Here is a 17,071-nt window from a genome sequence, read left to right as displayed (position 1 = left end):
TAGCAAATGCAATCGATCACCTTATTGGTTGTATTTTATATAGTGTAATCCCGGCCTAGAATCGCTTCAAAACACACTGAACAGGCACAGCACAATATCGACAGCTTGCCACTGACATAGATTGGTAACGCCCTTAAAAGCCACGACACACACACTTCGAGAACTACTGACTTAAGGCCGAAATTACACAATAAAAGTTTGATAAAAGTAATTTTTTAAAACTTGGGGAAAAAAACCCCAATAACCTTATCAATTATACATTCACTCAAACTTAACCAATGTGCTTATTGGTGGCATTTTTAAAGTTTTACAAAAAAACTTTCACTGTAAAACTTGATGAAATCACTTTTATAAAACTGGAAAAATCCAAACAATAAAGCTCATAGGTTACATTCGAGCAAATGCAACCCATAATCTTATCGGTTGAATTTTTCAAATTTTATAAAATAACTTTTAAAAACTTTTATAATGTAATACCGGCCTATATGAGTCTGATATTTTATTGAAACCTATATGAATATCTGTGTACCATGTTCTCTATACAAATCTACAATTTTAGATCTATCGTTGCCAAATTATACCAAATGGGACCCGATTTGAACGATAGGTCACTTAAAGAATTCTTCATAGCCGGGCAAATGCCCAAAATGGGCGAAAATCTATCGGGCAACAATGACTTTTACAACGTTTACTTCGGTTGACATTTGACATTTTTTTACCGGTTAAACGTTTGAAGCGGGAAAAAAAACGCTCAAAACTGGAAAATCTTAATTATTGGCGGTGAATATTCCATTTGGGAATTGTACTTTTTGGTGAATTTTCGGTCCTGACCACACCATTCAAACTAGAAGCAGGTGTGATTAATAGGTGTCTTGAAAATGGCTCTTTGAAAGCACATGTACAAGGTGTTTAGTGCTTATTATCGCTGCCGTCGATACCCATTGGAGACTTCACCGCCATTAATTTTACCGACACAACCCATAATTCACTACATGTTAAGGCACGTGGAAGCTCTATAATAAGGATTAGAAGACGCCGCACCTGGGCCACCCTTTTCTGAACACATCCCCGTTTTTATCCTTATTATTTTTCTCCAAGAGGACCCTTCATTGCCCAAAGGCTATTCCTGAAACAAAAGAACGATTTCTTGAGAGAGTCCCAGAAAAAAAACCCCCGGAGTCCCTTCTTTTCATGTTTTTTTTTTTTGCTTCTATCCCTACTTTCAGCAATTTTCCGCCTGTTTTGACAACAACAGCTATTGCAGCCACACAGAGTTGCCCCTCCTTTTTTTTTCTACTCCCCTCATAAATGTTTTTTTTTTCTCCTTTGCCGTTGCCCAGAGGTCAAAAGTGACCGCTACAATGGAACCGTTCAAAGGAGAGGGTGGACTATGCGGCGACCACCATATACCACCATAGGCACTATACTATAGATATACACCGCCCAAGCTGGAACAGGTTGTTTTGTCCATTGTGTGACTTTTATCCCGCACCAGCGCGCGGTGCCCTTTGCATGTCTCTCCTGCGAGTATTGTGCGACTTTTTGATGCATCTCAATTCCTTTCCTCAAGGCAGCCTCTGTTTCCTTGGCCCTATTCTGCTAAATTGTTTGTTTTATAGCCCCCCCCCCCCCTATAAACAGTTTAAAAACTATTCGGGCTTTCTGCCGAAAAGATGCCCTGAGCAACCAAAAAAAAAAGGTAGAAGCCAATCGTGCACCGTTTATTGCCGCCATTTAGCTTGCCGTTTATTAAACGATATAGATTTATTGCCGTCTTCAGGCACTGGACTATAGTCTGCGGTTGTAAATCAATGGTTTTTGAAAGAGTTCCGCGAGTACGGCCTTCTATACAGACAATCTCATTGTCTATTATGCTGTGATGCAGACATCTTTTGGATCTGGCACCGATTTCGGTATTGTTTAAGATTTAGATTATATAGATGCCCTCAAAGTTTATTACCGTAGAGTGGGCTGTCCGACCCACAGGCAATATGCGGCCCAATACAGCTATGAATGCAGTGCAAGCAATCTTGAAACTAGCATAGAGTTATATAAGTGAGCGAATGACCGAGTCATGGCCACCAACATCCAGCAGCGGGGCCCGTAGGCTGGGATCTTTGGCTTAAGCCCACACAAGCCAGACTTTTCACGGGCCCTTCTATAGAGAATTTATAGAGTGAAAAAAAGTATGGTAATATTGTTCTGGGCCCCGGGGCTGGAGTACTGTCAGTCCCACCCTTGTGGGGGGGGGGGGCCCATGGATGGAGAAATCGAGTCCGTGAGCAAGTGAGAGAATGGGTTAGTAAGTCAGTGAGTAATTGATTAAGCGAATGGGCAAATGAGTGAACGAGTGCACACAGTCAGTGAATAAGAGCGTGAGCCAATGCCCAATGCTCAGTTAATCAGCCGCAAGTGAGTGCTCGAGCGAGTGAGCGAGTAAGTGCGAGAACTAGTGAGTCAGTAAGCCAACGAATAATTATTGATTACGCAAATGAGTGAACGAATGTAGTGTCAGCCAACAGGAAGTGAGAGCTCGAATGAGTGAGCACAGGGCCGCAAGGGGTGGGCTGACAAGGCTCCAGCCCTGGGGCCCGGGACGATTTTCACCATTTTTTTGCTTTTTCACGCTATAAATTCATCATAAAGGGGCCCGTTAAAGTGTGGTCAGGGGGCCCCGCAAAAGATCCCAGACTCGGGGCCCCTGCTCTAGGATGTGGGAGCCATGCCACGCTCTCTGGTCCAGCGCCCGGGGCAACGGACCCCGTAGCTGCGGCCCTGCGTGAACGTGTCTGTGAGCGAGTGAGAGCAATTCAGCGAGCGAATAACCACGTCAGCTTGCTCACGGACTCGATGACGTGAGTAACTGATTAAACAAATGAGTGAACAAATGCAGTGTCAGTCAACAGCAAGCGAGATCTCGAATGAGTGAGCGAGTGGGTGGGCGAGTAAGTGAACGAGCGAGCGAATGACCGTGCCCGTGAGCAACTGATCGAGTGCAAAGTCAGTGAACAAGATCGAGTGAACGCTCTTTGTCTTGATCAAGTGCGTGAGTGAGAAACTGACCGAGTGAGTGAGTGAGCAAGAAATTAATTGCTATAGGTTTATCAAAATTATGACAATTATATTTGTGTGTTTTAGTCTTTTCCAATTTCTTTTAAATATATGTACGTATATATTTTGTATGCAACTCACTCATTCACTGATGATCTTACTGAACTGGCGTCGGTGAATTTTTCCGTCGATGAATTTCCTTTCGGTGAATTGTAACAGTTAAAATATTTTGTAACAGTTCAAGAAATTTTTTTAACACCTATCAAAACCCGAATTGAGTGGATGAGAGATTGCCATCTTTGGATATAAAATCTCGAAAAAGATGCGTTTGGTATCTTTATAGGAGAGTGTGCGGGCCACTTCATTGGTTTGAAAACGTGTCGCGGGGGCCACTTGAGTGATCTGTAACGGTGTCATGGGTCACTCGAGAAATCTGTAAATATGCCGCCTTAGGCCGGAGCTGGGGGAGCAATTGTCCCGGACGGAAAAATTTAGGAGGTGGCAGTTTTAGGGGTGGGAGCATTATAAAATTATGGAATTATGAAATCCTTGTTACGGCTCACCCTCAAGTGATCCAGGGCTATGCCGCGGGGTTACTCAAGTCATGTGGAAATATTCCGTGAGCCACTTGAGTAATCTGAAACTGTGCCACGGTTCACTCAACTGATCTCTTAATATGCCAAGGGTCACTCTAGGGATCTGTGTATATATACCGCTGGCCGGTCATGTCATCTGTGAATGTGCAATAGGTCACTTAAGTGATCTGCAAGTTTACCGCGAGTCACTCGAGTGATCTAGAAATGCGTAGCGGGCTCCCTTGAGTGATGTGGAACGGCCCCATGGGCCACTTAAGTGCTTCGCAACTATGTTGCGGGTCGCTCAAGTGATCTGTAAATATGCTGCGGTCATTTAAGTGACGTGCAACTGAACCGCAAGTCACTCAAGTTATTTGTAAATTTCCCACGGTGGTGCTCAAATGCTCTGGAACTGTGTTGCGTATGCAGCGGGTCACTCGAGCGATGTGGAACTGCACCGCAGGTTATTTAATGATCTGTAAATATGCAGTGGGTCAATTCAGTGATATATAAATGTGCCACGGGCCACTTAAGTGCTCTCGAACTGTGCCGCGGGTCACTCATTTGATCTGTAAATATGCTGCTGATCCCTCAAGAAATCTGTAAAAATGAGCCGCTTAGTTCATTTTTACAGAATTGGGTTTGGGTCCGCGGGCCATGGATTGAGACGCATCAACTGGTTTGAATGAGAAAGGTCAATCCTTGTTACATGAAAAAGAAAAACATTTCCATCATCAGAAGCTCCTTTTGTGAGCAACAAGGCGAAAAACCACAGAATGTCCAACATTTCCTAGAAATTTATGAATCACATACACACAGGATGTGGTTTGTTTTTTCACTTGTTCTCCCATTAGATGGCGCACAAAAATAAAAACGAAAGGAAAAGCGCCAGATATGTATAATAATATATTGTATTGATGATGATGATAATAATAATAATAGTGGTTGCGGTTAACCATTAATACGCAACGGCACGCGTGGTTCTGCCTTGACCGAGACCTTGCGTGCATGATTGCGGTTTCATCGCAATTGTCTGCTAACAAATGTGTTACCAAGTTCTCGATAACTGTTGTTCCCCATAAAAGGCCGTCGGTTTTCGTTCATCTTCTGCTGCAGTGAGTTTTCTCAATCTTTTCTCCGCACGTGGCCTTCTTTTGGGCTTTGTGGCCCCCTCTCAATATCCGAGAAAAGGAGACCCTTCATTATACTCATTGAATTAATTTCTGAGTGAATTTATAGCGTACAAAAATTTTATACAAAAGGTGGATCGTCGAAGCACCGGCCTAGATACGCGCTAGCCTCCCTCTTGTTAGAGCTGTGCGGAATTTTACCACCACCAAGCGCGGATCGATCCAGAGGACGAAGGAGGCACAAATGGGAGCGATCGTCCCTTCCAAGAGCCTGAATAATCTGCTGTAAAATTGTCTGTCCCGTAAAATATGGAATGATCCGATGCACCTGCACGTACTTGCAGTCGCTTCTCCGATACATCGCACTCGATTCGCCTACCTCCGCTCCATTCGAAGCTGAAGACGCCTGCGTCCACTCTATTCGCAACTGAACATGTCTGCCTTAGCTCCATTCGAATCTGAAGATTCTTGCGTCCACTCCATTCACAGCTGAAGATGTCTGCCTTCACTAAACTCAAATCTGAAAGATGCACGACTCGGCCTTCATTCGAATCTGAAGATGCCCGCCTCTGCTGCATTCACAGCTGATGTAATACAATAAATAAAGTCGCAGCACCGGGGGGCGCCTCGCGTCTGGTAAGGACGGCCGTGTTCAGAATCAGCTCTACATTGTAGGTTCCCACAGTGGCATCGGAACGTGATCAGTGTGTCTATACGAGTACGAATAACATTACGAGATATATGTCGGGCATGAAATAACATATTCAGCATCAGCAGAGGCGTACCCGGAGGAGTCTCATAAGGGGACTCGTGCCCCCTCCACCAAGATGCCCAAAAATTAGAAAAAAAAGTTGATATTTCGGTGAAAAATGTAAAATATCGAAAGAAAAAATAACTTTTTTATAATATTTTAACCAATCTCTGTTAATTTAAATAATTTTTGAAGGGTGGGGTCCAAATTTCTCGGGAAGAAAATTATTTTGTGCCCCCCACACTCACTCCAAAAATCGATCCTGCTCACGCCCTCAGCCTCAGTAGCGTAACGAGACACAAGCAACATGCCTGGTGGAGGGGGGGTTGCCTTTTCCAAGGTGTCTTTAAAGGAGTAAAATGTATTTTTCTAGGCTTTTGTACCTTATCAGACGTCAAACCCGACCGGGTAAGTCGGGAACTTTCCCGACCAGCCGAGCGGGCTATCGATTCGACGTCCCGGACAAATCTGCTTCCTTCTCCGGAAAAATCCAAAAGGTCCCTGCCTAGGGTAAGAATTTTAACGAGCCCCTTTCTAGTAAATTTATAGAGCTTCAAAAAAAAAAATTCATCCAGGGCCTCGGGTCTGGAGCCTTGTCCATGAAACCCACATCCTGGAGTAGGGGCCCTTAGGCTAGGACCTTTGGCGTTCCCCAGACCAGACTTTTCATGGGCTTCTATAGTGAATTTATAGCGTGAAAAAACAAAAAAGATCAATATCGTCCATGACCCCACGGCTGGAGCCTTGTCTCGGCCGCCCCTCTTGTGGGGGCCATGGCCTTGTCATAACCCATTAGCTGAACCACGGGTAATTGCTCCGAGTGGCAAAAAAATCATAGTTACGGCCCTGCATACCCCCCCCCCCGCCCCAAATTTGAGCCACTTGCCTACGCAGAAATCAGGTACTGGACATTTCGACAAAAACATCTCCCCACGATTATACCCGACATGAATATTAAAACATGACAAAATATATGTAATAATGTATTACATAACGGTAAACAGGATGTGGTATGTGCGGTTTGGATTCCAAAAGATATTGGGGGGGGGGGGACGTATGACATGCCAAATATATGTCTTCCTGATCTCGAAAAACATCGTCTACGGTGAGGAGTGTGCACCCCCCCCCCACAACACTTAATGGAATTCCCGTCCAAGGATTATTACGGAAGCACCGGGAGTATATAATAATAAAAAATAATACATGAATACTACAAAATAAAGAAGGCACCGCGGCCCCTTTTTCGCGTGATGATCGGGCTCTTGTGGCCCCCGAGGGCAAACAACGAGAAGAAAATCGCTTCGGCGGCGTTTGGGCAAACAACCAAAACGACCAAAACGGTCCCCGCCCCCCCCCTCCTCACTCATGTTTGTAGTGTGTGTTTGCACGATTATTATCATCATTATTATTATCGTTATTATGTAAGGGCATGAAAAAGCACGGCTTCTTTAATTACGGTTGATTTCGATCGCACGTATACGGGGGGATGCAGTGATGATAATTATTATAGTGATAATTATCTCTCTTTTTTTGGATTATGATGTAAATATTATGTCATGCCTAAATGGAGATGATGGTGGTGGAATTGGTCCGTTCGAGATGTTTCTCGCCATTTGGTAATTGAAATTGGGTGCTTCGTTGAGAACCAGTAAAAAAACCCTCTTTTACGGCCAAATGTGTGTAATAAAAAGTCAGCATTTCGAACCCCCTGATTTAACGGTCGAATTTTTTTTTTTTTTTTGTGCCACTGATGTCCGCAAAAGAGAGGTTTTATTGTTCTTACTGTTTATTGTCAGAAGCGTTGTACAGTGGAGTCTCTCAGTACTTTTAAACGAAGATGTCCGCCAATGGGGGGTGTCTGTTATTGGTGGTTCCACTGCAATAGGATTGAGGTGTCGCACCAGTGCAATATAGCACCGTCGGTAATTTAAGGACATTGAAGAACTCAAACTACCGGTAGCTGAAGCAGTCCTTAACTTCGGCTTCAGGACCGGTAGTTAATTCGGATCGTAGTTCCTAAGAACAGGAGGGATAGTTCATTCCTTGGGTAGGTCCGTCTGGCAAAACCTGGGTACGGTCCGGAGGGGGCTTCTTAGATGCATACTCCCCCCCACTCCCCTTCTCATAGAGAAGAGATCCTATTTGATAGGAACCTTGTATGAGGGTACCAAAGCGTGACTTGGCCCGAAAGCCCGTGATGCTGTTGGGACGGTCCTCAACCCTTCACAATATCACGGGGCACCTAGACAAAGCGATACACTATGACTACTACAAGCCCGATATGATTTTATTGCGATTTACTACATCCTGCACCTGCTGGGCCATACCATACAGCCATGCAAGTAACCACGTGACATGATGACGTGACCGATGAAACCTCAAACACAAATCCTTTAAATTAATTTGAAAGTAATACACACACGTGGGACGGGGGTTCTGTTGTACCGTGATACTGATTAGAATTAGAAGCCAAATTAAACAGAATATACAGTAAAATATAAATGCCAAATTACCTTTCCCTGTTCTTTGTCGAAATCACACCCTTCGCTGTAGCCATTCGAACAAGGGCTGAACACCAGCTGTAGGTTGGTACCGGTCGCTACGAATGACTGCAATGAAAAAATGGTAAATGGTATAACTATGCAAAAAAAAACAAGTGAGGAAATTTATGGTCGATTATCGATATGGATGCCACCTTTCCCACTCATTACGACTTATTTTCGTTGCCCCCCCCCCCACTATATTACTAATGCTCATCTAGATTTCACGTTTACAACGTTTCCTCATGATGGTTTTTGAAAAACGCTATCCACTGTAACGCATTTTTTATCATTGATTCACCCTCAATTGGACATTACTATTTCTATAGACCTAATCCGCTACACTTCGTTATAATGTTTATTCAATTTATAATATCAAACAAGAAGCCGAGTCTATGACGCGACGACTAGGGCTTTGTCCAAGGGGCGCCTCGACAAGTTCGAGGCCCAAACATCTTTCGAGCGCCGCTTAAGTACCGATTTCGGGGATAGGTCGGCATCCAATTGAGCAGCTTAATTTCAAAAGGGAACGTTTCTACATTTACTAAATTTACAGTAGAAATTAAAAAAAAAAAAAAGTATTTCTCCGGAATAGGCTTGCTTTACAAAAGAAAAGGGGGAGGGGTGTGGCCCAACAGTTAGCATAGGGGAGAGGTATGAGAGTATTTAAATACTATTATGTTTCTCGATCAACATTCAGGAGAGTTATCTGCATTCAAATTTTGGAAATGTTCCATTTTGAAAGAAAATTTGTGAAAATGTTATTTTTTTTTTTAATTTCAATTTGGGCTGGGAACATCCTACAAGTGACACTCCCGTTAGCGGACTCCACCAACGGACACTTTCTTCACTTCAACGGACAATTACGTCGACGGGACAATGTATTTTACCATCCATTAACTGAGTCTTTTCGTTAGCGGACAACATTTTTGGTCCCGTGGATGCCCGTTATAGAGAGGTTTTGCTGTAAAATTCACGGAAGATAGGAACACGGTGGATATTCTCCCTTTCGGTGGATACGACCAACTTTACAGTGTGTGTGTGTGCGTGCATTATTTTATACCAAAAATATTCCCGTTTGAATATTCCCTGTTGCCTAATCTGACAGAGATCATCCCAAAGATTCAAAAACCATTAAAAAGTGCATTTCGAAAAAAAAAAAAATGGAGAAAAGCATGGAAATGTTCCCTCTTGAAAATAAGTTCACAACTAATGTTAAGTTCATTAAAGAGCTAATTTAAAAATAAAAAATTTTAACGAAACAATATTTGATTAAAAGTCAATTATATTAAAGGGATTTTGATGTTCCTTTCGTGCCCGAGGTCCGTTGGACATCCATAACTCAAACAATGCTTTTGAGGCCGTCCGTCTTTAGCTACGTCCACGTCAGCAATTTTCTTAGAAACATCCGGACCTCGTTGGCATCCATCATTTACTTGACGCTAGAGCTTCAGGTGTCACCCACGTAATCAGGGCCCGGAGCTTTATCTGCTTCCATAGTGTAGTGGTAGCGCGCTCGTCCGAAAGAAAAGCTTTTGCAGCCAACATTGCGTGCAGTAGCATCGGAGTTGGCGCTCAAGCACCAACAGTATTTTTCGTTCAGCAGAAATCTCTTTTTGAAGAACAAATCAAGCACCCACCGCTCTGAAACATTTCCGACGCTTCTAGGTACGGGCCTGATCAAAAAACCGCTTTTGTTTTAAAATCGGATTACGACATAAAAAGAAATAGTTATTTCGAATCCTTAAAAAAGGCCCCAACACCAATGAATGAACACCAGGACTCATTCCGTTGACGAGATGTCCTCTAGCCCAGCTTCTTGGCAGAGTCTGGAACAAAGTGTATGTACCTAACAGTCTGGGTGCGTATCCACTACTGTGTATGATTTTTTTAGCGCTACCATCTATATTTTAAATTCCGAGTGAAGTGTAATAATTAAATATTTGTAACACTGTACAAATATTACTGTTGCTCCCTGCAACGAGACTTTTAAACGTGGAGATGGGTTCGCATTCGTGCCTCAAAGTTGGGAACCACAGGAAACTAGCTTCAACCGACCACCATTGCGGTGCCGGTGGGGTTCGAACCCGGGTGCTCACGATGTGGGTCCGTGGTCACTACGACCACTCGACCACCACAGCGGCCGGCCCAACACCAACAGATGAGTAAAAAACTGGCTACAATGAACGCCAGGGGCTCTGCCACTCCCCAGCGCGACCCAACCCGCAAGGGTAAAAGGCTGGGTCAGAGCCTGGGTCGTGACTGATCTGTCGGGGCTCTGCCACCGGACTTATCCCGTCTCTTCCAGCCCAGTTTCGTGGCAGAGTCTGGAACAAAGGGAGTGCGCCTAACAGTCTGAGTGTATAGTTAGTGTTGTGTTTGATATTTCAGTGCGGCCATCCGTATTTCAGAAGGGAAGTGAGTGATGTGTTATGATTGAATTACATTTGTACTGTTTGTAGGCCTGTTGCTCTCTGTGGCGAGACTTTTTAACGGGGAGATCGGCTCGCATTCGCGCCTTGAAGTTGGAAACCACAGAAAACCAACTTCAGCCGACCACCACTGTGGAGCCGGTGGGGTTCGAACCCGGATCCTCGCGATGCGAGCCCGTCACTATGACCACTCGACAACCACAGCGGCAAAACAGTCGATCCCGCTTGTAACGTTTTCAAAAAAAATAAATAAATAAAGCCTCACAAAAAACGTTATAATCGGGAAAAAAATTTAAACGGGAAATTTCACCGAGTATTGGTAAGAGTAGGGAAAACTAAAGTAAGTCGTACTATAAGTGGATAAACTTTCTAAGTTGGGGGAGCGTTATAAGCGGGTTCCACTGTGTAATGATTCGATGTAGCAGAAATGCAATGAATCACGTGTCATCCGGATGTAGGCCTATAACAATAATAACGTGTTCATTTGTATAACAATGATTATATCGTTTTTTATGGAGTTGTCTGGGTTTGTTAATAGAATTATCAACAGCATTCAATCAGAAAGAATTCTGTTGCAGTGGTTCTGAACATCAGACAGCTTACAATCAAAAAGATGGAGACAAAACAGTCTTCAAAAAAAAGAAGACAATAGCCATTCAAAGACAAAACTAAGGATCTCTTCCGACCTCTAGTGCATTCAATTACTGTAGAGATAGCTTTAGTATCTCTCTTATAATTATCATCATTGATAATAATTAAAGACAATCTATTCCAAGGGAGCTCCGTAATTCACTTGAAATTTTCATTGAATTTAACAAGGTGTTTTAATCCTGCATATACCAGTGGTTCTTCGAGTGTGCGTCGGAAGGAGTTTGTGCAGATCAGGGGGTCTTCAACCGCTGATGTACCGCGGGCCACATTTAACGTTTTTATCCACGCCCGCGGGTCGACAAGCTAGCTAGATGTACTACCACACGTTATCAAAAAAGCTCTGCTGGGCCACAATTACCCAGCAAGCCATGCGTTCAAGACCTCCCGATGAATTGATTTGTGCCTGTTCAGTGTTTTAAATTGATTCTTTTCCAGACTGTTCTAGTGAGCCGCGCATAAACGATAATGAGGCCAAGGGAGCCGTGGACGAAAAAGGTTTACGAACCACTGCTACGATTATATACAATAGTCTCGGAACTTTTAAAATTCCTGATAATCCGGGGTGCTCATATTATTAACCCTGTCAGAGGCCGTGGTTCTTGGCACTTGTGTAATGCATTAAGGATAAAACGGGTAAAGCCAAGGCCACACTCGTGTCAACGCTAGCCCAATGCGTTCTAAAGTTAGTCATTTACAAGTAGTGTGGTCGCAGAGTGTTCTGGAAGCAAATATTCGCCAGGAAATATTGGGCCAACCTGGGCCACGGTGTAGCCAGCGTATGCTGCACATCGCTGCTCCTACTTTGAAACAGGAGAAGGCAAGTATTGGAAGCAAATATTTGTGAATGACTATTGGGCCAGGCTTGACAAGAGAGTGACCCTGGCTTTAGAGAGTAGATATCCTCCCCACCCCACTTAAAAATTCGTTTTCTATTGCTTTTTCGGATAATCCGAGGTGGTCTCGGTCCGGTTAACCTCGGATTATCAAGACTCAGCTGTATAAAAACTGTTTTCTCGTATTTGTCTGACCTCACTCGTGCTTTTTTTGAAATTGTATGCGAATGAACATGAGACTCGAAGTCTTTTGGGTCCCACGCGCCAGAGCCCTCTGATTTCTCCCCCTTTATTCAGTTTCGCACTTCTGTGTATGCACAGGTCGTGTGTGTGTGTGTGTCCATATTTATACGTTATATATATGTTGCACACATTTCTACGTTTTTCTATTATATTTGTGAACAAATACAGGTCAATTTAAATCTGTTATTTGAATGTATATTGTGAATGCATGTTGTCAATATGAATGCACATACGTGATTAAGGGTCATTTAGATCAATGTTTTTCAACCCCGGGCCCTGACACCAGTCAAACCGGGCAGTGAATAGCTCACCGATTCATATGACCGGGCCTTCCACTCACATAAAAGAAATCAACCGGACCGCGGGCTTCCAAAGGTTGAGAACCACTGATTTAGATCCTACCATAGGTGCCCAATTACTTTTTCCCCTACTTGTGTTTCAGAATTTTGTCCGGCACGACCACGCCCTCCGCGGCAATCAGCTAAAATCGCGTAAGAGACAGAGCCTGGTCATGCTCCGTCTGCTCTGTTATGTACGTAAACTAGACTCATGGAGCAGGATCAAAGATTTTTGTTGGAGAAAACAAACACGTGATTTTGCCACCAAGTCCATTAAGAAATTCGATAAGTATTGGGCAGCGCCCTTGTTTCCTCCTCTGCCTTATATACGGCCACCCTCTTTCATCTAAATAAATTCATATCACTTCAATGGGGGTGTTTATAATTTTGTATTGGTTCTTCATTTCTGAGAAATTTTTTTACAAGCATTTCTCTGGAAGCCTATGATTGTACGGTAATAAGAATTATAATACTAATAATGAATACTCACCACTTCAGTATGGCCTTCCCTGCATGCGTTCTGAAATCTCATCTGACGTTCTTCGAGTGGCCTATCCCTGTACCCTGTGTATTTTACCTGCAAATCGATATAACAAAACTTATGTACAATCTGTAAAAAAAATTTTATTTATTTTATATGTATATATTATATTACAATAAAAGCTCTCCAAAACGGCCGTCCCTCTTTTCCTCGGAAATTTAGTATCACGCAGAAATGACCGATTGATAGCGCGGGGTGGCTCGGTCGATTGCCCTGAGAACGGAAGGGTTTGAATTTCGAACGTGTTCTCGCCCTGCCTGTAAATCACATATACTCAACCCGTGATGACCCCACTCGGAGTCATCTGAAGTGGCCTGCGACCTCAAAACTGATTTTGTAAAAGTAAACTAACCAGGACATTCGCAAATCACTTGAGCGACCTGCGGTACAGTTCTGGAGCACTTAAATGACCTATACAGCACATCTCCAGATCACTTAATTGACTCCAGCAGCATATTTACAAAATCACTTAAATGACCTGCGGCACACTTCCAGAGCACTTCAGTAGTGGCCCACGGTGCAGTTGTACATCACTCGAGTGACCAGCGTCACAGTTCCAGATCACGAAAGTGGCCCGCGGCACATTTACTGACCCGCAGTGTCTTTGCAGATCGCTTTACATAAGTGGTTGAGCACTCTCGCTGTTTAAATCGTGATTGTAGGTGACGGGAAGAGTAGAATTTAAAGCTTCTCAAACATGTTATTTAAGTAACCAGTAATATTATTTAAAAATTACGTGCAATTTCGTTAAGAAATTGGGAGAGCGATCAAAAATGTGTTGAAATTTTTTTTTTATCAACTAGCGTCCTCTTACGTCGATTTGAAACACTAATTTCTTAATTGATGCGTATCATTAGAATATATTTGTCTATTCTGTTCGAGAAAATTTATATCGTATGTTATTATTTTATTCTTTTTGATAAAATTTGTTACAGTTGAGCTCAATCACATAGAAATTTGATGCATTCAAATATCGGTTGATATAGTTCTCTTATTTTATTTCGTTCCGTTCCACGTCATTATTTCTGTTTCGATAATTATGCGTGCAAAGATGAATTAGTTTCGTTTTTTAGCGTCATCTATCCTTGACTGATCAGGGGTTCTTAACAACCTATGGGTCGCGACTCAAAATTGGGTTGAAAGGACTTCCGATTTGGGTCGTTTAGATCAACTAACATAAAGAGATTCGTGAGCTATGGGTCATGAACACAACTTGATTTGCAAGGAACTTCCGATAAGGGTCGTACAAATCGACTTACTTACAGCCAGGGATTATTGAGCAATGGGTCAAAACCTAGACTTGATTCGCAGGGGCTTCCTGTGGATGAGTCGTACAAACCCACTTAGTCCTGTTAAGTCCACTTATTGCATCACTGGTTTTACTAATTTCGAAAAATAAATATTCCCATGGACCCCCCGTGAAGCTGATCTTGTTGCTGATTTTGTATCGGTCTGGAACGTTAAGAATTGCTTCAGATGATACTTCTTGATTTTACGCGTATACATCCAATAATTTCTTTTATCGGAAAAATCAGTTCCTCAATAACTTACGGGATACTTGACCATTTTGATAATATGTGCCCTCATATATATAAAATAACTGGATACAATGAAATATCGGTTAATACGAGATTTTTCATGTCTTCATGATCTGAACCATTGAAAAATAACTTTTTTAAATTTGATAGGAAAACATGGATGCGCAAGTTCTTGGTGGGGGGGGGGGGATTCCATGGATTTGTGAATCCATATGGATATTACTATAATATCAAATACAACAACTGAATAATTTTCCAATTAGACTTTAATTATCAAGTCTGCCTGCGGATCACCTACGCCATAGTTTCCCAAACTTTTCATTCCATCGCCCCCTTCTTCAGAAATATTTTTCTCTCATCGCCCCCCAACTCAATTGAACCCATAGGATCCTATGTTAAATCCGTAGCTTCTATCGCCCCCCTGGACCATTCCATCGCCCACCAGGGGGCGATATTGCCCACTTTGGGAAACACTGACCTACGCCATCGTCACGGACCATAGGTTGAGAAACGTTGAACTAGCTGGTAAACCCAATAAGTGAAAATTTTCACATTGGTGTTTCTGGCATATAAAAGGCAGGGTCGTAACCAGGATTTTTGCCGCTCCCCACAACTTTAAACATTCGATGTTCAACTTTAAATAGCGTTGTTCTTTGTTCCCACCTAAAACTGCAGCCCCCCCCCCATTTCTGGCCCTGCATAAGGGGGACGATATATTCATGCCTTCTTAGCAGTGAATCGGACAGGACAGAGAGTTAAATTCGCTAAATGTGGAAATTAATACAAACATACACACAAAGGACTTCAAAAAGAATACGTTAAATATAAGGAATAGTTGAATCGGATTTAAACACAGTCCCCGTACTTTACAGATAATATTACCTTAGAGATAATTCAATATTCGCGAGTCTTCTTTTAGTCCTTATATGAGGGAGTCAGGAAAAGAAGGTTTATTGGAGAAATTTTAATTACTAAAGTTAGGACTAAGCGTTTTTTGTAGGTGGTGCAACCTCTAGGAATTGAGATGTGAATCGATAATGGCATACCTGTTCCACGTGGCAGTCCAGTTAATTACTCGACATTCAAGGTTACCCCGTAACTTAGTGGTCCCAAACCCGGTGTTAGCGAGTGCCATGCCACCAGAGAACGACCAATACGCAGAGTTGGATTTAACGGCGGGCGCGCTCTAGACCCCGACTTCTGAGGGACTCCGAAAACCCCAACTTCACACTTACACTCTAAGGAGGTCCAATATTGTCTTCTGCGCCCACAAAGGTTGGTGACGCCCCTGGGAGCCACGACGCACACTTTAAGAACCACTGCTAATGTTTCTCAAAGTGTGCTTCACTGCGCCCAGGGGTTACGCCAAGTTTTATCATGGGCGCCGCTGTGAGCTAGTAACATCAGCGTTCAGCAGCTGTTCGCGCTTTGAGAAGTAGTTCTGTCAAGAAGGCACAATATATACAGTCGATCCCGCTTATAACGTTTACCCGCATAGTATGACTTATTTTCGTGGTCTCAACTTTATAATTCTCGTTAACATTTTCCGTTTAAAGTGTTTTCCCGCTTATAACATTTTTGGAAAACGTTATAAGCGGGGTTCTAACCCTCCCCCCCCCGAGCCAAGATTATAGTGTTATGGTGCAAGAAAAAACGTAAACCCCCCCCCCCCCCCACCCTCGAGAAAACTCTGCGTACGCCTATGACTATATATATCAACTAAATTTTGCTACGGGCGAAACAAGGCAAGTACTGCCCATGGTGACTAGGGAAGAAGCCCCGGGTGACAAAAATCTTGAGAACCCCAATACCAGACAGAGCTTGTTCTTGTAAGTTCAGCCCCCCCGGGCAAATATTAGTTTTTGGGCACCCCCCCCCCCCCCCCGCCATGTTGTCTTCTTTGAGGCAAACTTCATACGCAAGGAAAGTAAGCATGTGGGCTGTACCAAACAAACAAAAAAACAGTCAATTTTGATGCCCTGAAAACATGTGGGCATGGGCACGTGCCCCGTTCACCCATGCGAGAAACAGGCCCTGGTTCTAGGCCGTGATCTTTAACGTCATACTAAGATATATTTTTTTAATATTATTTGTTAATTTAAAATACATAAAAACAAAAATATATGTAAAGTTAGGGACTTACCTCACTTTCTCTGCTCAGTCTCCGAAACAACTCATCCGATTCGAACTTGTTTTTCTGATCCGGGACGACCCGGGGCATTTTAAATACGAACCGCAGTCGCTCATCGAAAATATTCGGCGTTTCGAACGGCAGCATTTTTCACACACAGTTAGTTCCCCAAGCAACAACAACAACAACAGCACTGAATTTGTAAACACAGAAACAGCGTAAACACCAAGAGCTGTCACAGAAAGAGACGGATAAAAGAAAAAAACCGTTCACTTCCAACAAGTTAAGTCATTCACTAATCATCAACTGCGATACCT

The 17,071-nt window shown here is 43.1% G+C and overlaps 1 protein-coding gene across 1 annotated transcript in view; it reads right to left on the bottom strand.

The window, feature by feature from the left end:
* LOC149069212 (protein big brother-like) overlaps window positions 1-17,071 on the bottom strand; it is a 45,699-nt gene extending 28,628 nt beyond the window's left edge. The window contains exons 1-3 of the mRNA XM_089250870.1: window positions 16,767-17,071; window positions 13,035-13,121; window positions 8,021-8,116 (exon numbers count right to left, since the gene is read on the bottom strand). Coding sequence (XP_089106996.1) covers window positions 8,021-8,116; window positions 13,035-13,121; window positions 16,767-16,901 — 318 coding nt within the window. The 5' untranslated portion in view covers window positions 16,902-17,071. The remainder of the gene's footprint in view (window positions 1-8,020; window positions 8,117-13,034; window positions 13,122-16,766) is intronic.

Source organism: Pholcus phalangioides, unplaced genomic scaffold (assembly GCF_987345545.1).
Source record: "Pholcus phalangioides strain wild (caught in Gottingen) unplaced genomic scaffold, Ppha-v1.0 ptg000024l_1, whole genome shotgun sequence".
Classification (NCBI taxonomy): Eukaryota; Metazoa; Arthropoda; class Arachnida; order Araneae; family Pholcidae; genus Pholcus; species Pholcus phalangioides.
This window is presented reverse-complemented; position numbering and strand designations above follow the sequence as displayed.